The sequence below is a fragment of the Chroicocephalus ridibundus genome, chromosome 14, assembly GCF_963924245.1.
Source record: "Chroicocephalus ridibundus chromosome 14, bChrRid1.1, whole genome shotgun sequence".
In the NCBI taxonomy this organism is placed as follows: domain Eukaryota; kingdom Metazoa; phylum Chordata; class Aves; order Charadriiformes; family Laridae; genus Chroicocephalus; species Chroicocephalus ridibundus.
This window is the reverse complement of record NC_086297.1, coordinates 608,506-633,018: the sequence shown is the minus strand read 5'-3', so window position 1 is coordinate 633,018 and position 24,513 is coordinate 608,506. Positions and strand designations below refer to the sequence as shown.

Sequence of the window (24,513 nt, the reverse complement as noted above, 5' to 3'; positions counted from 1 at the left end):
TTGTATTGCAAGTTCCTATTCCTGAATTTTCCCAGCACTGAAGGTGGCCGTCACTGTGAAAAAACGTTACTTCTTGCTTTCTGCAGCCTTTGTTTTAACATCATCTTGCTTTTGCCACCTTTGCAGCGACTTTGACAAACAGTTACCTGACTACTAAACTCAAGATGCACACACACACACACACACTGAGATACACCCTGGTAGTTCATGAATTTGCAGGTTTTACTGGCATCTTCCCATTATAAATTCTATTTTAAGAAACAGAACTAAAGGAAATTAAACAAAAGCATAATAAATAATGCAGAAGCAGCTGGTTTAGCTGCATGAATGCCTGGTGAGTATCACACACGACTTCCTCCAGCAACCCGCTATTCAGAGCTCTGGATGAAACACAAAAGGTCAGAAGATGCTGAGATGCGCACTTAGTTTGCAAACCTGAAAGATTTTTACCGTAGTTTTAAGGGTCTGATTCAAAACCCTTTCGGGGAAAAAAACCAAACCAAAACAAAACAACAAACACAAACAAAAAAACCCAACCAACCAACCAAAAACCCAAAAAACCCCCCAAACCCCCCAACAAGCAGCAAACCAGAACAACATACAAATGAGCCAACAAACAAAATCCCCCAAACCCAACCAACCAAAAAATCCCCCAGGCCCATGTTGAGAACGCAAGTTTAGATTGAAGTGCTAGACCTCTTGCAGTTTGAAAGATCAGGGTCTGGTTTGGTTTTTTGAGTTTGCCCCTCTTTACCCCCAAGAGAAGTAGCATATAAACCAATTAGTATTTCTCTTTCCAACACTTACGAGCAATGCTTACTATACAGAATAGGACTGGAATTCTGAATTCCAATACAAGTCCCAAGCTGGTTCTGCATCCTTGTTATTCCTCACAGAGAGATAACGCAGCCGTTCGCTTTCCCCTTTATCTTTTAGACTGATATAAAAATGAGTTATCAATATCATTATTAAAAGATCACATTGCAGAGCTCAAACCCAATTGCTCTTTTGCTAAATACTGCTTTAACCGTAGATAAACTTACAAAACTGTCTTTGAAAGATTTTCTTTGTTGTTTTTTGGCATGTTGTGATGTAGAACAGCTCAATTTTAGTAAAAAAACCCACCAAAACCAGAAAACACAAAAACCCACCAACAAAAAAAATTTAATGGTTTCTGCGCTCAAATAATATTGTTACAACAAAAATATACAGAATGTACACAATACAAAAATATTTGGAAACATACGATAGCATCTTACCTTGCAAATATCATTTTGTTTTACTAGCCCTTAACGGGAAAGTATGATTTGTTCAGTATTTTAAGGCAGAAGATTACATCGTTTAGTGCTTTGTGTTTAACACTGGGATCTGTTGTTAGCATCAGCAGTGTAAGCAAAAGAAAAGCTACATAAATCTAGCCTTATTTTCAAACTAAACAGACACTGTGGGGGAGTCAGGAGACAGTCAGTGACTAACCTAGCTATTAAGCTTTCTGGAAATTAAGGTATTTTTGCTACTTAAATCAGGCCTAGTGAATGTTTTGTGGTCTGTGTGCGGAAGTACCCTGAAACATAAGTCTTCTGTACTACTACCGGCATTTCAGAAATACCTCATTAGAAAGCTTTTTCCAATTAAAAGCCAATTATTAATGACGACATTAAAAATACATTTACCTTTAAACAAGCTTGGTTTCTGTCTTATGTGTGATTCTTTCTTTATAGGGCTGCAAAACGCACTGTTTTCCTTTATAACCAGCTCTCAGCATCAGTGATTGCAGAAGGGATTTTTTGAGTCACATCACAGAGCCCTGTGGAGCAGCCACTACTATAAAAGAAACAGAACAGCAGCAATGTTCAGAGAGGTTCAAACCCCAGAGGTGCTGGCCTTCGTTCTCTACATCCCAGTTTGCCCCCAGAGGTTGCTGGTGCTGAACTGCATCCCATCCATATTCTCCAGTTCCACTTTGGGTAAAGCCAGTGAATGGGGTTTCCAAAGCAATTGAGCTGAGCTTGAATCTATGTAAACAGATTTTTGAGCTCTTTACTCACTGAAGTACGTGTGACAGTCCTACCCACGATCCTGTGAGACTAAATATTGGCACAAAACAGCAGCTGCCTTGTGAGGTCAGCAGATAGCTGTTATTTTAGCAGCTCTAAGCGCGTCAGATTCCATCCTCCGTACCCCAGTTCAAATTGATCTAATCTGATTTGAAACATATGGGCAGTACAATCCATCAGAAGGAGCAAGGTCTTGGGACACAGAATCCCTGAACTTCATTTCTAGTCCAGCAACCTCAGACAACAATAATTTGTCCCTTCCCCATCGATAAAATACTTCCTACTGGAAAGCAAGTACTGAAGAATGACAATATGCCATGCGAGTACCAAGATTCCTCATCGACTGATGGGGAAAAAGTGGCATGAGATGTTGTCTTAAGAACTCAGTAAAAGTAAATTCATTGGCATTTTTATGACTCCTCTACACCTCACTCAGAGGCTGTTCCCGGTAACCTCCTCTCCCATCACTCCATCACAACCCTCCCCCTCCTCATTCCTATATTAGTACCGATGCGTGCAAAGTTCATCTCGACCTGCCTCCAAGCATCTAGGAATAAATGGTGCATTTTGCAAGCCCTGTGGACTTTGATCTACCTGCTTCTCCTCCTCCTCCCTCTTCCTCCCTACGGCCATCTGAGCCACTTCTCTGGGATGAGGGATCAGCAAGAGGCTCAGAGCCAGACCCCATCGGTGCTGTCACCGTGCTGTCTCTGAAGGAGCTCTACAACCGGCACCCCAGGCCCTCCCAGTCTGTATTACTGCTCCCTACACCCATACTCACTGGGCCAGTGCTGCAATATACTTACTAAGTGGGAAGTCCAGCACAGAAGCAGCTTCTTTTTTTGCAGGTGTTGTGTCCTCTCTCAAGGACACAAGCAAAAAATAACTTCTCCTAATGCGCACGGTTCAAATCTGTACATTGGTAACAGTCCTTGCCTTTTGCTCTGGCACTGCACATCCGTAAGGTTCAATAGACTCACACATTTTATCTGACTGACGTAAAATCCTGGCGGCAGCTGAAATAAAACCAAAACAATCACCAAAAACAGTCCCTCAGTGGAGGCTCTTTCAGGAACACGTTGCTGACTGTGACAAGTTGGAACCAAAAATGAGCAGGATGGAGAATATTTCATCTCCCACATAAACCAGCAGCTTCAAGGACATCTGGAGGTAAAAGAAAAGCCTGTTTGCTATTAGCTCTCTGGTGCTGCAGCACTGTGGCACTCCTGGGTGCACTACAAAACAAAGTAACTGGGTTTCCTGATACTCTGTAAAAATATAAGTTTTCACAGTATAATTTTAGTGATAAAAAAGAATTATAAAAGCTTAAGCACTTTGCACTGCTCCTGACTCCATGAGCTGATAAGATTCTTAGCAGACAACAGGCTCCGTGTACAACCTGCTCTATGTACGGGGAGAGATTTCAGCTCTGATGAGCCGGAATGTGAGAGGGTTTAATTTATTCACCCACAATAAATCAAGTACTGGTTTAAAGTCTGGCTTTTCTGATCCCCAGGTCTGCTTGTAAACTTGCTCAGACAGGGTATGGGGACACAGCATGGAAGTCTGAAAGATGAACAACAGTTTAAAAGAACAAGTCATAAGCTCAACCTCAGAGCTGTTTTCAACCAGTTCCTGTGACCTATGTTCATCTATGGATAAAGGACGAAAGAAGGGTGCCTGGACTAATCTGTTCAGCTCCCTACTACTCCTGAGCAGAGGCAGAGATATGTTGGCCAGGGTCAGGCTGATGAAGAAATTGGTGACCCTTGAACTTCTCGCTTTCTGCTTCACCCCAGAGCACAACACTGTCAGGCACAGAAACATTCCTTGTGGAGAAACTGATGCCATTAAATAGCTTTCAGCTGAGAAACCAAAAATAAAAGTCAATCGGTGCATACTGTACTCCAGTAAGTTATAGGCAAAACAATCTGGGGTTTGTTGTGATAGAAAACTTCTAACAAAATTTTCAAAGTTTTCCTAAAACTTCCAGAGGAACTCCCATTTCTGCTCACCTCTGGTTTAAAGGCATCTGTAATCAGAAAGGCTTAGCAATAGGTGACCATCAGAATGTCCTCCTTACGTGTTAGCCATGCTTCTGCCAGTGTTCTCCTAGCTCCCTGCTCTCCTGCTGCTTCCCAGGGAGATGATCTCCACGGCTACAAAACTCACCTGGCCAGCACCTGAGACGATGCAGGTAAACTCTCATGACTGCTTTGATCTGGACCCAAACAGCAGAGGTAAAATGGCACGGGAAACAATTCCCTTTCTCCAAAATGAACAGAGCTCTGACCTTTATCCCTTCCTCTTGTTCCTCGATCTGAGGGCCCATGAGCAATGTACTAGCCATGCACGACGACAAAGGTGCAGCGCAGAAATCCCATTCCTGTGCACAAAGGTGGCAAAAATTGTTTCTTTTGCAGGTAAGGCTTATTCCAGGCTGTGAAAACACTTATTTTCTCCCTCCTCCCCTTCCCCGAGGCAACAGGAGTTTTACTGGCGCATACTGAGGGAGCAGAACTTCACCCTTCCAGAGAGATTTCTCCCCGTAAGAGGCAAAGAAAGGGGCAGCTGATAAGCACTTGTGAATGTCCCCTCTCGAAAGACAAACTCCTACCAGCTTGTGGTGTCATCTGGCAGCACTGATTACACAGCTGAAAAAATAAAGCCCACGATACAGAGACATTTTGCTACAGAGCAAACCCAACTGCTACAGTGCCCGTGAGATGTGCTGTGGAAGGCTCTGGTGGCTGGTGCCTGGGCACCAGTATGCCAATAGAAAAAAGGAAGAAAGGAGCTAGTCTAGAGAGACCGCTATGGCTGCTTTATCCAGGCCACCATGCTAGGCGGGTAAAGGGAAGAGAAAAGGAGGGCATCCACATTCCTGGACTGTAGTTTGGCAGCTCTCTAAAGTGAGAAGCAAAATAACATAAGCACCTTACAGAGAAGTGTACCTATAAGCGCTGCTTGTGCTACAGATGTTCCAGTCTGGTCCCCAGGTCGGTGCAGGCAGCTGTACGGACTGTTGTACAGACCAGTTCCAGATTGCCAAAACCTGGGGGTGACTGACCAACATTAAAGAAAAAGGCATCATTGCAACTAACTGTTGCTTGGAGCCCCTGAACGTCCATTGCCTCAGGAAGGGGCATCCTCAAAATTTAGCAGTCATTTTAAAGCCAGTTTCATCAGTTTCACAATGATCACTGTAACACTCTTTCCACTTCAGTGGGAAACCCGTGCTACATACAACCTGATTTAACTCCACTGGCTTCAGTGGACAGATTTGGCCCCAAACGGACTGTATGGCTGTAAAGACTAGATAGTTCCCACCCTGCGCTGCTATAGGTGATCCTGGTCCCACTTTTCTAGTAAGAACCTGCTGGAAGAATTGATATCCTTGGTAGGAGCTCACTGCAGGCCAGGTGTTAGATCAATGTGGCCAGAAATAAAGTGAGAAGAAAACAGCACCTGATTGTCAGCTGATAAAAACACAATTGAACATTTGCCCTCCTTTCCTTCATCCCTCAAAAAGGAAACCCCAGTCACACTCTCTAGCCACAGCAGGCTGGTGGGAAAAAAATATTAAAATCAAGTGAAACATGCACAGTAAAAGTCACCACTGGCTGGGTGTCCACAACACCCTAAGGGTTCCCAAGGTTTATAGTGCAATTTCGTTTGACCTGTAGTTGAAGACCAGTCTCCATCACTTTGGGTGATCAAGTTCTGCTGATTCCTTTGAAAGGTGCACAGGACAGGTGTCACTGTAGGCTAAAATATCTTAGGAACCATTCAAGTAATTAGACAGCGGCACTGGTACGGCTGAACAGTCGGATGCATCTGCAGAAATCAAACACAAGCTGCCTTGCAAGTACCACGTGAGTCTACTCTTTTTCCCTTTTAGTGTTCAGCAACACTGAGGAGATTCATTCAACAACTGGCCGTAATTCCAGCACTGACCTGGAAAATACAAATATCTCATACGAAATATTGATGTGTGCTAACAAACCAAGTGATAAGTGCCCAGGTACAAGCTGCCCAATGGGAGCCCTGGCAGTGGAGAAACTGCAGGGCCCAGGCCAGCCAGTATTACAGTACTGCTGGAGCTGTGAACAAACTGATCAGCCCATTCCTTCATGAGATCTTCAAGCATCTCCTCCAGCACGCACTTGTGTTCAAAAGAATCATCCTCCCCTAAGTAAAATATAAAAATAGATCCTCCATCTTCGTTCATTTAACATAGATGACAGATGACTTCCGCTCTCGCGATTTCTGTCCCATGTTTTCAGGGAGGGGGAGGTAGCTTTAGATCCAACAGGCTGTAGGCAAAAATATTCCAGAAGATGGCAAACAAGACAAAAATGACATAAATAGAAAGGAAAATCCACCATAAAGTCTGATCTTGGAGTCTCTGCTCATAGTTCCTCAGGATGATGACACCAAGGGTGATTCCAACCACCACCCCTCCCAGGTGAGCCATGAAGCTGGGGTGTGGGCATGGTGGGTAAGCAGAAGGGTGGAATCGCAGCCACACAGCTCTTCCGAATTCAAAGCTCACTGGAACAAAGAAGGAAAAAGAAATTAATTGTCTAGGTCTATCCCTTCTTAAGTCCACCTTGCAGGCAGCACTGCATCCCTGAAGAGGTGTAGAGGGAGAAAGTGCCTTGTAAGGTGAGCATAGGGAAGATGGGAGGCCATGGCCATGGAAGGCATGCGGCACACAGACATGAGGTCTCCCCAGTGGCTGGTAGGTGGTCTGGGTTCGTGGGAGTGTAGACAGGTGGGGGAATATTCTCCTTCCGAAACATGTATCAGAACCATAAAAAGTTAGACTTTGAAGACAGTTGTCCGTGATGAATACATGGCCTAGTTTCCCTTATCGTGCTACCCAAGGGATATGGCTTGAAGATAATTCATTAATGTGTGTAATAATGCTGTTGCCATCAGAGATAGGAAGTGCTCTAGGAAACCTAAGTATTATCATTACAACAGCATTGCTTGTTTGCGAATTCAAAGACGAGAACGTTTAAGTCCCAGATCTCCACAAATGCCACAAGCAACAGATGCTGGCTAACAACAAACCCTCATTTACAAATTTACAAATGCTCGTGTTGAAAGCCAAAATCTGCATTTGAGAGTGATGTGGTTTCTGCTGCCAGAAGGTCCAGCTGCAAGTTCCTACCAAAGCTGCTGCACAGTCAAAACTCTCTGAATCAGCATGAACACTTATGACAAGGACAAACAAAACAGTATTGTGTGTGCGCCCGATATTGCACGATACTTACTACAGATCAAGGCAACAGCCATGCGCAGTAGTTTGAATTGGCACTTCATTCCTGACCAGTTCTGGAAGAAAGACAGGAAAACAAAGTGATGCTGCATGGAATCTTGGGAGGATTTTACATTCAGATCTACGCTGGAAGAGCACCAAGAATGACCATCCCTTGAAACAAACCCCTTTCATTGCCTTTGCCATCTGGCTGTGAACTTTCACACACCACAGCAAACACCACTCTGTCAATCCCAGAGGACATAATCATGAAGGATATATTGCAGACATGTCCAAGTTATGGACGGCCCATAACTCCTTTTCCACTTGCACAAAATTTCCAAGCAGAAAGAGAGATCGTGTTCTGGGAAACTTAGATGTATGACAACACTACTATTATTATTCAGTCAGTAAATGAAATTTTGCCTGTTGAAAGCACTACGAGATACCATGCTAGCCAGGTTTCTTGTGACAAACTCCCTGTTCATCATACTGAAGAAATAAAAAAAAAAAAAAACACGCTTGTAAATTCTTCAGCCTAACTTGAATGGCACCCAGTGACTTTTCAGCCTGCTGAAGACCCATTCTGCAATATGTATTACATATATTCAAGTTTAACGCGGGATCTGTCTGTAAATCACTTCTGTGACTACAAAAATGCAATCTCTAAAAAATAAGTAACTCATTTTCTCTTCTCCACAGAGACCTAACCCAGTCTGAAGGCTCTGAACTCATGCTGATTAATACTGTGCTGCTTCCTTGAGTTTTCATTTCCATGTGGCTGTTTTGAATTCCTCTCCTCACTCTTTTCCTTAGGGTGACATGCTTTATTGTTTTCCCCTGTTGGTTATTTTATTCATTTAATTCCAAGAATATTTATTTTTACAAGCGGGAATGTTTTCGTTTCCTTTGGTTACCAGGAGGCACAAGGGAACAGAAGATTCAAGAGACCCTCCCTGCAACAGTCCCTCCTCTTCCCAGCACGCTCAAAGCACCTGTGCAAGACTCTCTGCTTTACCAGCAAATGGCCAGCATGACACTTAGATACCCAGCGAGCAGAGAGAGAGAGGAGGGGGAAAGAAAAGCAGAAAAAACTCCACCAGAATGGGAAAGGCAGTAAAAGTAATTTCAGATGAGAAAAGAGGCAGCAGATAATGGAGAAATATAGATGCTAAGGTAGCAATTGCTAAATAGATTTGGAGGAGGCCAACAAGTAGCAAAATGACAGGCAATTATGCAATGTTTTAAGAATCATAGAATGTGTTGGGTTGGAAGGGACCTCTGAAGGCCATCTAGTCCAACCCCCCTGCAGTCAGCAGGGACATCTTGAACTAGATCAGGTTGCTCAGAGCCTCGTCCAGCCTGGCCTTGAATGACTCCAGGGATGGGGCCTCCACCACCTCTCTGGGCAACCTGGGCCAGTGTCTCACCACCCTCAGTATAAAGAACTTCTTCCTAATGTCTGACCTAAACCTGCCCTGCTGTAGTTTAGAAGAGGTCTGGGAAAGTATCCGGTGAAGACTCCCTACATAACCTCTGGCAGAGCCTCTTCCTCTAAAGCAAACCAAAATGTCCTCCAATCTCCCTCTCTGAATCCCTGCGTGAAGAAACCCTGTGTCTGCATTACCACCCTGTGAGAGAGGAAACTCCCTCCTGCTTCTGTTGGCCCAGTAGCAGGGAACACAAATCTTACTAAAAATAACTGTATAGGAGGCATTTCCCCAGTAGAAACCCTGTGGTATACGGGTAGCTCCTCTCCCTCACTCCCTATCTCTCTGCCAGGCACCCAACTGTCCCAATTTGGACAACAGCCCCCAGCTCATTCATGCTCCAAAAAGCTTGAAGACAGCAAAGGAGCCCTCTTCTGCTCAGCAAACCACTCACTTCCCTGCTCCCAGCTGCTACAAAGGCTGCCTGGAGCAGCACCGTTGTGGCTTGCAGCCGGAACCTGTGGGTTTCACTTCATACAAGTGTTAAATACAAAGGCTTTCTTTTAGGCTTGACACAAGTGCCACCACACACACACATGTTTTCCAGCACCCGTATAACAGACCTTCTGTCTCTACTGCAGCCAACTCACATTATCCTCCCACTCAGACCCCAGGGGAGGACGCTTTACCATAATTTTTATGGTTATTCTGCTCTGACATTGCTGTGCAGCCCTATACCACCACACACGAATCCTAATCACAGCAAAATCAGCTGTCTCAGCAAAGCCATTTTTGCCCAGCGGTCAGCTTAGAGGTCACACAGGCAGACATGCTGGGCTTTGCCACCACCTAGCTGAGGACCTTGGATGAGCTCCTGTTTCCAGGTCTTAGACAAACGATGATGCTGGTATTTACTGACTTTTGTAAAATATAACATTAGGTGAAACAGCAAAAAGATGCATCACTAGTACACCCAGGGTTCAGCTTCAGTCTGGGTTTTACAAATGGAGATAAGAGATGTTCTGCACACAAATCCAAATACTAAATTTCCTTAGGTACCCACTAACATTGCAGGGTACATGCAGGCAGAAACAAGCCTGCAACTTCTGCAGAGCCAGTCAGCTCCTCCTTTTCCAAACACGTGTCAGCCCTTGCAAGGTGAGCTGATAGCCTGGAGCACACTGACAGACTCTTGGATTACCAGCGTCTTCGGCTTCTCCTGGCAAGCTGTCAGCCATCAGGGTACCAAGCCACCCACTGCAGTGTAACATCTCCATTCCAGGACCACACCACTGAGACAAGACTCTTAACGAGGGCAAGCTCTGAATGACCAACAGCTGGGTCAGGCCCTATTTCCAATCCCTTTGGGCCACCAGACCCGGCTCACTTCCAACGAGGTCAGACAGTCACTCTGGTACTCACCATGACTATATTGGCCAAGTGAGCTGAGACAAGAGCATACACGCCTCCAGAGGAGCCCACCACAGGCGCAGTCATATCAGCTACTGACACTGCCAGGGACCCTGGGAGAAAGAACAAGGGTTTGTGACAATTGCTGGCCAAACAGATGTACTGTCCCTTACCCTACATCCCTGCTACTGCCTGTTTTGTGCTAATTGCTGCAGGTTAGTAATATACAGATAAGAGCGGGGATCAATTGACTTGTGAAGCTAACTCAGTCCTGTAGTAATGCCAAGAGAGTGACTGACTGATTCTTTTGCACCTACTTTAAAAGCAGCCAAGCCAGGCAGCAACACATCTTCAAATCCATACTGCAAAAAGTCACTTATTTTAAATCACCCTGATTAAAATAACAAGGAAGCAGGAGGCAGAAAAATGTCTGTGCCTTGTTCCTCACCTGAAGATAAAACAGAAGTAGCTCCCATACTGGCAAGACAAATATTTGCAGAGTGAGAAGGAACCGGGGACTTGTAACTTAGCACAGGCCTCTGATCAAAGCAGAGCCTGTTAGTTATAAAACTTCCAAGTAAAACTAGCTAAAAATAACCTGGATGAAGGCAGTAAACACAAGATAGCAAAATGACAGGTCAATCACATAAAGGCACCGCTAATAACAATACATACAAACATAGACACTGCTTCTCCTTATCTGAATTGGAGCCTTAGATCTGCTCAAAGCTCCTTTAATTGTAAACTTTAAGAGTAATTTGAGAGAGAGACAAAGGCAGACTTAGTGTCACAAGGCAGCAATAATGAAGATCCTTGTGATGAGCGTGAATGGCAAAGAGACACAACGGCAAATCTTGAGAGAGTCCTCCATAGTACAGAATCTAACAAACTTCTTTGCTAATTGCTTGGCTGATTCTGGGTCAAGAAAGCGCTGAGGTTCCACCAGCCAACTCTGCTGAAAGCTCCCTCCTTCACTGTATGGCCCTGAGACTTTGCAGCTCTTAAACACTGCCATTAAGGGAAAAGTTAATGAGAACTTAAGAAAAGAGTAATGAGAACTTGCAGTTAAGTCCTTGGACACCGCACTGAGCATATACCTTCAGCCTCTCAATCTTATCTGGCACAGATGTGCGATGCGTATTTACACACAAATTAAGCATCGTGGTTTGGTAGATGGATCTATGTAGAAAAGCTTATGTCTGGAAATTTGCAGACTGGGGACCACTTTAGTGCTTATTAAAATAAGGGGCAAGGGACGGTAGACCTGGTCTGCTAACTCCTTTCTCTGCGTTAAATAGCATGGGGTTTGTACCATGTCTAATTATGTCCTAGTCCAATTATTCTTTCCACAGCCTCTCTACTGGAATGTAGAATTTATTACTACACGATGCAGCCTGTTTTACAAAGGCTTTATCTGCTCATTATGGAAAAAATAAAATTATGTAGCTGGGGAAAAAAACAAAAATCACCATAAATCTTGAACTAAGGCTGTCAGTCATTGTCTGGGTTCCACTGTGAAGCCACTGGTTGTTCTTAGACTTTCCTCCTGTTTTAATTAGATCTTGATCTATTGTCAGCTAACTTCCATCACCTCCAAACTGCTGGTAATGCCAAACATAAATAAAAGGAGTACAGCCCAAACTAAAGACCAATCAAACCCCATGGCTTCCTGATTAAATGAATTTCCAGATTCCTGTGCACTGCTCATAACCTACAACCAAATCCTTCTTGCTTACTCAGGCTGTAGAAAGCAGACAGCACAGGACAAATGGAGGAAGAACTGGCAAAGGGCCTGGTGGGGGGGGGGGGTGGTGGTGTGGAAAGAAAAAGTCTCTTCATACAGGGATGCCTGTGATGCCACCCTTCTTCTAGGCTTTTCTGGGACACAAGAGGAAAGGAACAGCGCAACCTCCACGCTCAGGAAGACCATCTAAAGCAAGGCTATTTTAAAGTAACAGGTTATTGGTGCTTTTTTGCAGGTCTGCTAAACACAGAGCCTATGGCTAGTTAGAAACAGATGTAGCATCTTTCCCACTTCCAGCCTCCAAAAGAATTTCAATGCACAGAAGATCGGTGACTGCTCTTTTCCTACACCCAAACATCACAAAACACTTCTCCTACACAAAAGCCAGCACAGACCTTTTTCAGATGCTTCTCCATCTGGGGCATCCAGAAGCGTCACCTACCTGCCACAACTCCAGCAACGTACACAAAACTGATCCTCGCAGCTCCATGCACCATTTCCAGGGGAACCCCAACCAAGAGCTGAAGGACAACATTGAGTCCAAGGTGTTCTATCCTGCGGCAAGGAAAAACAACAGTTGTCCTCTTTAAGTCTTTGTCTCCCTTCTCTATCCTTGAGACAGAGATATCTTGGAAAGGAAACCAAATAGCACCTGCTTCATGGAAGCAGACTGTAACACTTGGAGAAACAATGGCTCCTGAAAAAAATCAGACCGAGAGCTATGTTTCTTCCCTCCTTGCTGCTCATTATCTTTTTCATATCCACCCAGGTCCTGTCAGCCAAAGATCTCACAGAATGTTTGGTTCTTAGTGAAACTTTTTTTTTTTTAATAAAGAAGCAGTTTGAAGAAGTTAAATGACTTGTCCAAAAAAGCAGCAAGATGGCAGCAGAGCCTGGAACAGAAGCCACAAACTTGACCTTCTCCTCTCCTAACGATACAGCCTTTCCCTGCACGTATTACACTGCCACGATGGGGAGTGGATATTAAGTCAAGAGCAAGGTAAGCCTATAGCAGTCCCAAGAAAGTTGTTGTTTCCTTGTGACACATAATGCCACTTTACTGTTTGTGCTGTCTGACCCTCGTGCTTTTCTGCTCCGCCTGCTTCAATGCGATCATGGCCAGAAAGGGAAGCAGAGGACATTTTATCCCTGGTTAGGTGTCCAGTGAGACACAAGGTGTATTCACTGAAGCCCTCTGTTCACCTACCCTTGTTCCATTACAGTCAATAACAAAACTCATGCTGAACACAATAGGAAAAGCTGGGCTGATCCTAGTCTCGTAGAAAACTCCGCTGTGCGCATCAGGATGTGCAGGACCACTTGCAGCCTAGCGGCAGAGAGTGTGACAGCTAAAATGCACATATTTGGTAAAGACCCCAGCGCACCAGTTTTCTCCCGTGCTGAATCAATAGTTTGAAAGCAAGTTCTTTGTTGTTCTAATCAATAGTACTTAACAAAACCATCTTGCTACTTTTCAAAGCTCTGTGCAAATATTTACCCATGCCTATGCCATCTGCAGGATCTTCCAGTGATGTGATAACAGCACCAGCCCCCTGAGCAGGGTCGCTCTCCACACTGCGCTAGTGTCTGGGATTTGCCCTGGGCTCTCCGCACTGCGACCTCGCTGAGTGGCTGCAGCACACTGACCGGGGGGTAAGGCGCTTTCTGTATGAAGAGTGCCAGGGTCTGTTTACAAAGCAGGTGGACCTAAATGACACGGCAGTATCCTTAACACAGAAGGCTAGCATCTTGTGGGAGAAAGAGCGCAAAATAGATAATGCATTGAAAAAAATCTACGTCCCATTTTATAAAAGAAAAGGATTGCTCACAGACAGCTACTACCAATCTTTGGTTTAAGTTACATGCATTTTCGCCTGTTTTGGTCTTTCTTCATGTTACCATAGCAATTTCCCATATACATCAGAGAAAAATGATGATGGTGAGATGCAGTAATGACAGAACGGTCACATAAACGAGAATTTAAAGTTGGACTGGAAAAAAACCCAAGAAATGATACTGCAGGAAACAGTCCTTTCTGGATATCTTAATAGGTTTGTTTCAGATGAATTTCTCTCCAAGGATAAGTTTCTCTCCTGCATGAGACACTCAGCACTGCAATTTGTCATCATGGGAAACTGCTGTATGTAACCCAGTGTTTTTATTACCTTGCTCAAGACTTTTGAAGCCACTGGGCATAGGCATATTCTGGCACCCGTTCTGATCCTGCATGTTTACAGAATTTAGGAACAACCAGCAAAGGTCAAACTAAGATCCCAGAAAAGAGCCAAAGCACCCAAATGCCCTTTTACAGAGAGGGGAGAAACTTTGGCTGGCACAGAGTCAGCGTCATGAGGAAGCACCTGAGGTTTTCACACAAAGCAGTGGGCCTTATTTTTCAAAGTAAGCTTTTGTAAGAGCTCAGCAAAGTTTATCCTAGCGTCTAAAGTGACTGCTCTGATTCACAGCTGTTCTTAAAAGACTTTCCAGAAGCAATCCCATTCACTTCTCCCCATCACGCTAAGAGCTTTGAAGGCTCCACAGTCAATAAGCATCCATAAAATATAATTAGCCTTCGCCAGTGCTGAATGCGTCATTCTTGAAATGACGATTTCATTGATTTATTAAGGACTTTCTCCTTCCCCAGGACCAAACAAATGGGACTGTGCATCAATGCAAGTCATTAGTTATGGCAGTGTTACAAATGCGTGGGCCCCAGATAATCAACATCTGCTTTCCATGAAAGCAGAAGGGCAGAATTTACAACTTCGCCTGCCTTTTCAGCCCTTGACAAAGCTCGCTCCATCAGGGCCAACAGATAGCCCGTGCATTTTTGGAATCCTTCTAGAGGCACAGCCAGCCAAGCCTTAGCAACTGCTGTCCTCTCAGACACCTTCCGGCTGTCACTTGCTCTTCAAAAAAAACAGAGTGCGTGCACTAAATTAAGGAGCAGTGCACATTACCATTTTAAAGTCTCAGCTGGAAGCAGGGTAACAATAGACCCCACAGCATTGGGTTAGCCTCTGATTTGAAACCGAGAGGAGAGCGATGGGCTACCACTAACAAATGCTATTACCTTTCCAAGATTTATCTGTTCTCCCGATATGAAAGGAGCTTAATGGACAGAAGTTAGCAATAAATGAACATTTAGCCTAACTCCAAATACTGCAGATAAATCATGGGGTTTATTGTTCCAGCGGGGCCCTCCATTGTTTTGAAGGCTACGAAGCTAAAGAACTTGGAATCCAACAGAAAAACAAAGAGTCTCCTGCACACCACCTTCCCCACTGTTCACCTCTGAACCAGCCACAGATGTAAAATAAACCTGATATTTTTTTCAGCCAGTAAGCGTGAAGAATGCCAGGGTACTGCCTGATACAGGAAAGGGTGACCTTGCGCAGGTTAGGAACGCATGCCACAGGTGATACAGGAAAATATTTAAATGCTGCAAAAATTGTCCTTGTGAAGGTGCTTCTCTTCAAATATATCCCAAAGCAATCTGCGGTTACATAAGTGATAGAGCAGAGCACCACCACCACCAGAGGAAACCCCAGATACAAATTAGCTAACATTAGTTAAAATTAAGTGGTTCTTCCTTTTTCAAGCCCAGTTTTCCCCACAACCTCAGTGATGGAACTTTCCAATTCTCATTTTATGTAACTAGCCTCATGTCTAAACCCAATAGGCTCCACTTGCAGATTGAAACCTGTATACAATAGACTTTTTAGAGGGATTTAGCACGCAGAGTACAGATGTTGCCACGTCCAGAAGTTTCATCTATATTTTTTTTTCTTACTCTCCACTTGGGTGGAGTCTGTTCTGTCCTACGAATTTTATCCGGAGATCTGGGGCACATCTTGTGCTCAAGGGCAATTACACACAGAGACAGTTATTCCATGGCAGAGAAGAGACATCAGCACGTCTTCCATAGAAAAAGGAAAAGATCAGCTTGATCTTTCTGGCCTTTCATAGGAGAACATTAACTGATGGGAATATAGGCTTTCTATTTAAGAACAAAGGGTCTTTATCTAGTTTCAAACTATAAACTACTGCTAAAACTTGCTGTGATTTTTCAATGACAGAATTAAAAAAAATTGCAGTTATCTGCCAGGAATGTGCAAAGATAATGATCTGAGAAACTACTCAGAGCGGGTAGAGTGTTTTGCACAGGGATGAACTTTCCTGTGACACTTACTCATCACCATGGCATCACAAACATCACACAGTCGCGTCTCTTGGAATCTTGGGAGGACTAGCGCAGTCGAGAAGCACAGTTAGAATCCCCAAGCCTTGTATTCTCTTCCCAAGTCTGCTACACACCTCCCATAGGATGAAGGAGGATTCATTTTACTGTGCACCTTCATTTTGCATTTTGCATTAGATGTACCATTCTCTGTCCATCTGGTCAGTTGAGATTGGCAACTCTTCAGGAACACTGGTGTTTGTACAGTGCGTACAAAATGGGAGTTCAATCTTGAGTCAGGCTTCTAGGCATTATCTCAGTCCCTACAGAAGGGACAGCATTACTAAGTGATGACATACCATAGGCACAGGGAATTTAATCGACTTTTCCAACCTCAACTAGGAAGTTTAGCAAGAACACACCATGGAGTTTTTAAATACCAGTACAGCATCTTTGCAGACTTGTTCTACCACTTGCACAGCTCCTCTAGAGGGTCACTGGGCTTCGATCTGGTGAGTTTCGGGAAGCACACGTGGGGGAGTGCACAGTAAGAGGAAAGCGTGGTCCCAACATTGGTGGGGAGAAGAGCAGCATCTGTTAAGTTCCTTATGTTGCCTCCTCCCTTCAGAGAGCTGCAAAGGTTCACCCCCATTGCCCAACACTCCACAACAGCTTCAGATTTTTATGCGCAATTTAGAATGGATTTTTTAAAATTGATTTTTGACCTGATTCTGTTGCTTTTTCCTCCTCCCTCTGAGGAGCCTGAGCTGTGGGGAATTTCTGCAGTTTGTAAGTACTCACCCTGCATGCATGAATATGTAGGTTAGGTACCTCCAAGCCTGAGCACGGAGCTGAGGATGGTAAAGCAATGCATTCTTCAGGTACAAGGGATGTGTGACTTGCAGCACAAATCTGTCTAACACCACTCCATTGTAAAGAAAAAAGGCAACCTAGGAGAGCAGAGAGATTCCTTCGTTAGCAAATGCCTTCTCTCGATGAAAACACTTTTTAGCTCAAAATCATGGAGAAAAAGTCAAATATACAACAATTCTTCTCCCATTTGACACCTTCAAACAGCATGAAAGTTCCCTGTTTGGAGGAACCTGCAACACATTGGTATAACTCTATATGCGGCTTTCTGTAACACACCAGCCGCTGAGTCAGAGCATCTCAGTACCCCACTGATCAGTGCCATATTATACCCTTCTCTGTGCTTATTCCAGTGCATTACTCAGCAACTGTGCAAAGATCTCATTTGGATAACAGATGAGCAGGTCAGAATATTTAAATCAGTTTCTCTTACCTCTTTTTCTCTTCATTCACAGAACAAAGGTAACCGTATAGGAATTTTTCATCTAATTCCATTATTTGAACTACCAGTTTCCCTAGAACTATCCAGAATTTCACGCTTCAAAAAGTTTTGCTATAGTTTCCCAAATTCTGTAGTTTCATATACAAATTGTTTCAATGACTCATAACCACACTTGGAGACAGATAAGATCACACTCTCCACTTACACACACATACACAGGTAAGCCAAAACGGCTATCAGCTTCATGCTTGTCCTTGTCTGAATTTAAATGAGTCCCACTAGCCCTTGATCACATTCCAGCAAAGCCTCTGGCAGTGTGGGATGGGCTCCCAGAGAGAGGAAATTAAGGCACTTGCCTCTACAATAGTGATGGTAATCATGAACCAGGGTGGAGGGCAGCAGGTATAGCTGTCGTAGTACCACTTGCGGTCTATCTCTCGTGGCAGGGTCTCGTATGCAACATGCCGGATCAGCCTCTGTGAAAGGCTCAGCCCCGTTTCCTCCAGTAGCGCCTTGCTGCACAGCCTCCTGTTCCCCTGAAGGATGGCTTGCCGAAAACTATTTGACCTTTTGTTGCTCATCTGGGTAAAAGAAAAGGAAGAAACCATGAGGACAAAAGCAAGACCTGGCTCAACCATCCAGGGCGATTAGTGCCAGATTGGCAGCACCAGACCCAGGCAGGCAGGAGAACCACCACCAAGCTGGAGCTTTAGGAACCAAGTCTCAGGATAGCCACAGGGTGACCTACATGGGGTGCGAGGAAAAACAGTACAGGGTCTGCTATTACAATACCAATAAATGAGGTCAGGGCAGAACACTGGCAAGGCGGAGCAGAAGCTGCTGATGCACCTGGCTGAGCTCTCTGGACCATTCTCCGGCCTTCCATCCACTGCCTTCACCATCAGTTATCACAATCCACATTCCTGTGTCCAGCTTCCCTCGGGTCCCCCTGCTCTATCACACTTCCCTGCACTTATCTCTTGGAGCAGAAAAATTCTTGAATGTAGGAGCAGGTACATCCACAGCATCTAACTCTTGTGTTCTGGTCCGTGCTGGCAGGAGTTATCTCTGGACAAAGAAAATTACCACTTTATGTAAAACAAAACTGCATGAGCAACAGCAACAAAACAATGAACTAAACTGGTGTACAGGCTGTCTTAGCCACTGTAAACTCGCAAGAGGAAAGGATTTCTTCTTTTAAAACAGTTTTTCTCAGAGGGGGCAGGTTTCGAGATGGTGCAGGCTTTGGAGGATACAGCTAATTTGTATACGCATTATCATCTTACATGCATAGAATTAGCTATCTATCTTTTTGAGCATACACTTTCCCAATTTGGATGCATAATTAAAGCAATTGCATTTGCAAATCAGGCAGATGGAATTTTATGCCTCGCCTGCCGGGGGGGGGGGGGGGGGGGGGGGGGGGGGCGGGACGGAACGGAAAGGAGGGGGAGAAATCAGGTCTGAAAGAGCTTGCTCCAAGATTTGGATAATTGCTAATTAGCCCTGATGTCAAACAAACCTGCTGCATTAGAGTCACTGTCTGTACTGGCTGAATCTTTGGCAGGAAGGCTTAAAAGGCTAACTATGCGTAAAGACCACTGTAGGGGGACCTTTTACAGTAAAAGGCAGCAAAGTGAGTGTGACAGCCTGGTCCTTCTTCTGAAAGAGCTGTTAACTGATCTCAGAAACTACCAGCATCTGCAGTCTCCCAGAACCAAATAAGAGATGATGTTCAACAGCATTGGCTTCCAGTTGTCTTGGATCACGCTGGTTTCGGCTAATATCCCAAAGTCATCAAAGCCCAGGACTTGCGCTCTCAGTGCCCAGGCAGCTGGGTAATTGTTCCAAGCTGGACCAAGCAGCTTAAACCACAGTAATCACTGCAGGGAGCCACCTCCTGTTAATCACTGGAGGAAGGCAAGGGGGCCATCTGAGGTGATGGCACTGCGACCCATTCTCCCAGCAGCTCCCCATCCCTCCCTAGCCTTCCCTTTACAGCCTGTCCCTCCAATGCAGAAATTCACCAACGTGAGCAGTACTCACAGGCAATTGATCTATTTCAGGTTTTTTAAAACTGGAGAAGTATTTGTTGTTGTTGCTGGTTTTGAGTTGTTTTAGTGAGAAAGAGGTTTACCCTAAAACCTTTTTCTCCTTTGCTCTCTCTTTCCTTCGCTCATTCATAAAACACTTGTAAAAGAACACATCTGGCAAAAGAAGCAGAAAAGGCAAAGAAGGAAAAAAAAAATCTGTCCATAAAAATCTTTCTCCCAGTCTTCTCAAGCCTATCATTCAAAAGCTTTTACCTAAAACTAGGGAAGAAGAGGGGGGAAAAAAAATTGTTGGTGATCTTCTGTTGCATTAAGAAAGGCCACTCGAATTGTTAAGACAATATTTTCATGGAGAAACATCCACTAGGTGTAAGGCTTTGTTTAGCATTTGTGAGATGCCTTTTGGTAGGTGACAGACACAGCTGTGTTTCAAAAGGTACCTTTAGCCACGTAATGACCTCACTGCATCCACAGAAGAAAGCGTCACCCTGGGTTAGTTCAGAGCAGTCTGTTGGAGAGCCACCGTGCATGCAGCCTCGCGGAGTTCATTCTGTTCTCTCTGGCTTCACTCCTCTTGTGGACGAGAATGAATTCAGACTGAAACTATAAGTTTGCCTGCTACAGATGAAGACATCAGGCAGTTGTCTGAAGCTGTTGATATGCTTATTCTAATTACAGCGATATGTGTGATTTTCCTGCCTCCCACAAAACGGTCAGTGCTTTTCACTGCAGCAGCGCTGCAGTGGAAAATATAATCATTTCCAGAGTCAACCAAAGAAAATAACCATTGCAGTTCAGCATCAAGAAGTGCTGACCACCCTCAGCAGATGATCCCCTCATCGCTGCAGAGACTGGCGAGAGAGATGGGCACAACACTCCAAAGGCTGCTGACGTTCATGTCTGGGCTAGGCTCATAACAGAAACTTCCTTGCATTTGTTCAGCAGAGAATCTTAACGCAGGTACTGCTGAACCCATCTGTTATTGCTGAGCATGGCAAAAAGGGACTTGCTCAGTTTAATCGCCTAAATTCAGCACAGCCCCATCAAGCCGGTGTCCTGCTCTGCATTACTGCTAATGCTGCCCAAAGAGCTCAAATAACAGCCAGGGCAGTGCAAATTCACCAGTACGATGTTTCTGAAAGTGTTCCTCAACATACTGAAAATTAAACAGAGGGAAAGGACATCTTAGTTGTGTTAAGAGCGGGATATTTCAGGATCACTGTGGAAGCCGCTTCTCAGATGAACAATGGGTGGTGAGAAGCTGGACCTCACAACACTAAGTGACATACCCAAGGCCATAGACTAGAGTTATAAGAATCCAGGTCGCACGACTTCTCTGATCACCAGGCTGCACTGTTTTCAAGCTGTTCTGTTCAGCCGAAAGCTCTGCCTTCCTCCTCTGAGAGAGGAAAATAAAACACAGGATCTTCCACAGCCCACATAGAAGCTAAAATGGAAGCTCACGACAATGTGATTTCCTCCCAGAAACGATAAGAGACAGTTGTAGCTTTGTTGTCTCAACTATCTGTTCTCACACCCCATTATTTTTACGAGGTGTTCCATATTGGTTCTATATTCTGGCCACATGTGGATGAAAAAATGCCAAGAGTTACTTAAACTGGTAATGATAGGAAAGCACTAAATGTTGATATTCCGAGAGCGAGGGAAGCCCTTGGGCAAAATGCTCATAGCTCTCTGGGGAGCACATGACTGCTGGAGAAAGAACTTTTATGCCTCAACACACAACAAGGTTATTTCTATGCACTACGAGGCACTGCCCATCGGTAGCCTCTCTGAAAAACAGGTATGGATGTATCACATCAACCGCTCTCGTAAGTAGCAAGCACAGCCTCTTCCTCTTAGTTGATTTTTGGTAGCCCTCCCCAGATGCTGAGAGATAGGCAGAGAAACTTATAAATGTATTAAGAGTTTCTAGTGTTTATCAATACAAACCAAAGCAAATGACTGAGAAATCATTTATGGCTAACTCAGATATGAGGTCACGGGATCAAAGTGTTCAGAGATGGAAAAGATCTTTGAAGTCAGCTTCTTAAGTGGCTGGAATCCTGTCTTAGGATATAGGTAGGATCTACTGGGTATTCAAATTTATCAGCTCTTAGCAAAGAGGCAACTTAACAACTGCCTGCAAATGAAATGGAGCGGGTCACAAACTGCTGCGGGCTTGCAGAACACATGGAGATATCCAGCACCATTGTATTCTTCCCAGATCGCGACACACCAGCAGACTCCTTGGAAGGAACTCCCTGCATCCACCAGCAACAGTAGGTGCTGCGTCAATGGGGACCAGGTTTCAATTTACCCAGAAAATTAAAAGCCTTTGGTATCCATAATTACAACTCTAACTCTTCAGAGCTCTTAGCACTAACTAAACCTCCTGCCACCTCAGGAAGAAAAATAATATTTGTCAGGCCTTCTTTAGAGCAGAGCATAGGGAAAGAATGCCCAGGTTCCCTCCAAATGTCGTAGCCTTGGTGTGGTTTTACACCCAGATGACGCAGGGACACAGAGTGTCAGAAGCATACCACGTGCGCTCAAAAGCCCCCACAATCAACTAAGATGTGGATGACTGGAGGTACTGAGCACCCGTTAAAATTAGGCCTCTCAGTAAGAGAACATCCTGCTAGTCCCCACCTGCCGTCACTGCCCATCACACCGATGATGAACGGGGCTCCAAAGAGGCAGCACAGCTGACTGCCGGAGCTCAAGCAAACACAACAGTCCTGGACCTGCTCACGCAACCCCCAGGCTTTTAAATCGTGCTTTTAATCTCGACCTAGGAGGTGATGGGCAAGAGGAGAGACAGAGGATTAAGCCACTACTGCTGCTCTTGCCAACTCTAGATCAGAAGCCTGTTTTGTTCCTCAGACTGACTTTGGAAGACTCAAATCTTCCCAAAGAAAGAGTCTCCCATATGGTCATGATTTGCTGACTTGATTTCAGAATTACATAATATTGGTATTTATGAGCCAAGTATTTAATCATTATCTGAAAGAACACTGAGCCCATTGTTGTTACGTCTCCAGAAGCTCAGGGCAGCCCACCCCACTTCTCTTCATGCAATTGATCTGGGACTTCTTTAATGAGCGTGATATTAAAGCTGCAGGCAGATGGGTACCGCAAACAGTATGTGGGGAATGAAGGTAGCGGTGAGGAACAACACATTCCCTTAGTCCTTCATGCCTGCAAAATGTTATTATGCAGAGAGAAAGAAATTTCCCTTGCGAAACAGCCAATCTGACGTGACTGGTAACCATGCACTGCCACCTCTGCCCTTTGGCATTACCATACCAAAACAAAACAGGGCTTAGTGCTACAGCTCTGCTCAAAGGTTGGGTTTAATACATCTACTAGAAAGGAAAACCTACTTAGATCGGAACCTGTCTTCAACATTGTGAAAATTTCGAATAAGAGTCCTTACCATCTAGTGTGGCACAGTGTCAAACTTTGGTAAAGTACAAAGCCCTGCTTTTGTTCAGAACACATGCCAATCTAAAACTAGTCTCAGATAATCTGCAACTTGGAATGGAAACTGTCCATTCTCACTGCCAGACCAATTTCTCTGGGTTTCTTGGCTGTCTGTACTACTGTTGCTGCCCCAGATAATCAATAGCCAAGTCATGTAGCATTTCCCCATCTCCAGTTTCATGGCTTGCGTGGGGCACAGTACCCTTTTCACGGTTTTTATTCAGCCTTGCTCAGGAGGTTTTGAAAAACGTGGATTTCTGCCCATTACGTATTGGCATCTTTGAGGCTGGTCTACAGCTATTTTTAAACACATACAACACTGTGATAGGCAATGCATTCAGCTCTCCAGCTCTGATCCTCCAAGACACAGAACACTAAATCAGAAGTTAGCACAAGCTTTTTAAAAGCCTCTATCAGCTCTAGTTTTATAACCCACTTTACTTACAAATGCAGCCTTTCCAATCAATTTTGCTTTCAAGATTCACATTTATTTCCTTCCCTCACTCTACACTTCTACAAAATGCTAATGTGGGTAAAGACTGCTTCTCCCAAAACGCATAGCTCAGCATCAAGTTCATCTGTCACAGATGTTCACATGCTCTGAGCCAACCTGGTAGCGCTTTCCCAAACAGTACCCAATGGAAAAAAAGCAAATACCAACATTATGATTTGCTCTGATCAAACAGTAGCTTACTCTGGGGATTCAAGAAAAGTTAGAGCCAGGAGAGACCCAATAAATTATCCTGGTCATTGCAAGGGCATTCCCTGCTCGGGGTTTTGTCCGGACTCTCATTAGATGTGCCAGCCTTACACTTCCATTAGAAAAGGTAAACCGCATTCAGATTTCAAGGTTAATTGCAGTAACACTGCTTGCAGGACAAAACCAACATTTTGGTTCAAGTAACATTGTGTCGATCACAGCAAGTTTGAGAGGTCAAACCCCCAACACCCCTTCTGTCCTCATTGGTGCTAGGAAGGACTGAAATGCCTCCAACTGAAATGAATCCAGATTTAATTTTCTGAAGCAAATTTTTTTTTCAAAAGTATCTTTATGACATTTCCCACTCATATGTGTACTTTAGATACATACACAATTAAAATGACCATTTAAGTTGACTTAGTGCTTCTCAAGTTTCAACTGCACACGATTGAAAACAGCTGAGGAATCACGGTTAAGGATGGAAATTTCTATGCCAAGTTCCTCTTTAATTGGCATAATGATTATTTGCCAGACTAGTTCACTTGGAAGAAGGTTCTCTCTTCTGCTACGTGTAGCCAGTGCCTAATGCACTCAGATCCATGTACAAGCTGAACACACTCCAAAAGCAGCCCTTGCATCCCAGTTATTAACTTCTAAGATACTTACCCGTCCCTCTGACTGCTTTCCTCCCCCCCACCCCCCCAGAGATGTACATGGCTCTTGCAACGTCAAAAATCACCATTTTTCTCCAAAACAGTAAGGAAAACAGCATGAAGGGAGTGTGAGGCACCTTTGTCAGGAAGGGTATCCAGCTCCTGGAAACGGTCCCTGCAGTAAGAACTCTGCACCTCAATAAGGGTTTTAATACATTGAAACG

General features: G+C 44.4%; 1 protein-coding gene across 4 annotated transcripts in view; it reads right to left on the bottom strand.

The window, feature by feature from the left end:
* Positions 1-875: 875 nt before the first annotated feature.
* The window catches only part of RHBDL3 (rhomboid like 3), a 67,834-nt gene continuing 44,196 nt past the window's right edge, over positions 876-24,513 (bottom strand). For 3 of the 4 annotated variants that reach the window (XM_063352395.1, XM_063352396.1, XM_063352393.1), the window contains 6 exons: positions 17,756-17,980; positions 16,889-17,037; positions 12,350-12,462; positions 10,176-10,276; positions 7,340-7,400; positions 876-6,611 (listed from right to left, as the gene is read on the bottom strand). In XM_063352395.1, the coding sequence (XP_063208465.1) occupies positions 6,340-6,611; positions 7,340-7,400; positions 10,176-10,276; positions 12,350-12,462; positions 16,889-17,037; positions 17,756-17,980 (921 nt within the window). In that variant the 3' untranslated portion in view covers positions 876-6,339. Of the gene's footprint in view, positions 6,612-7,339; positions 7,401-10,175; positions 10,277-12,349; positions 12,463-16,888; positions 17,038-17,755; positions 17,981-18,248; positions 18,361-24,513 lie in introns of those variants that run through there. The other variant, XM_063352397.1, reaches the window with a different exon arrangement.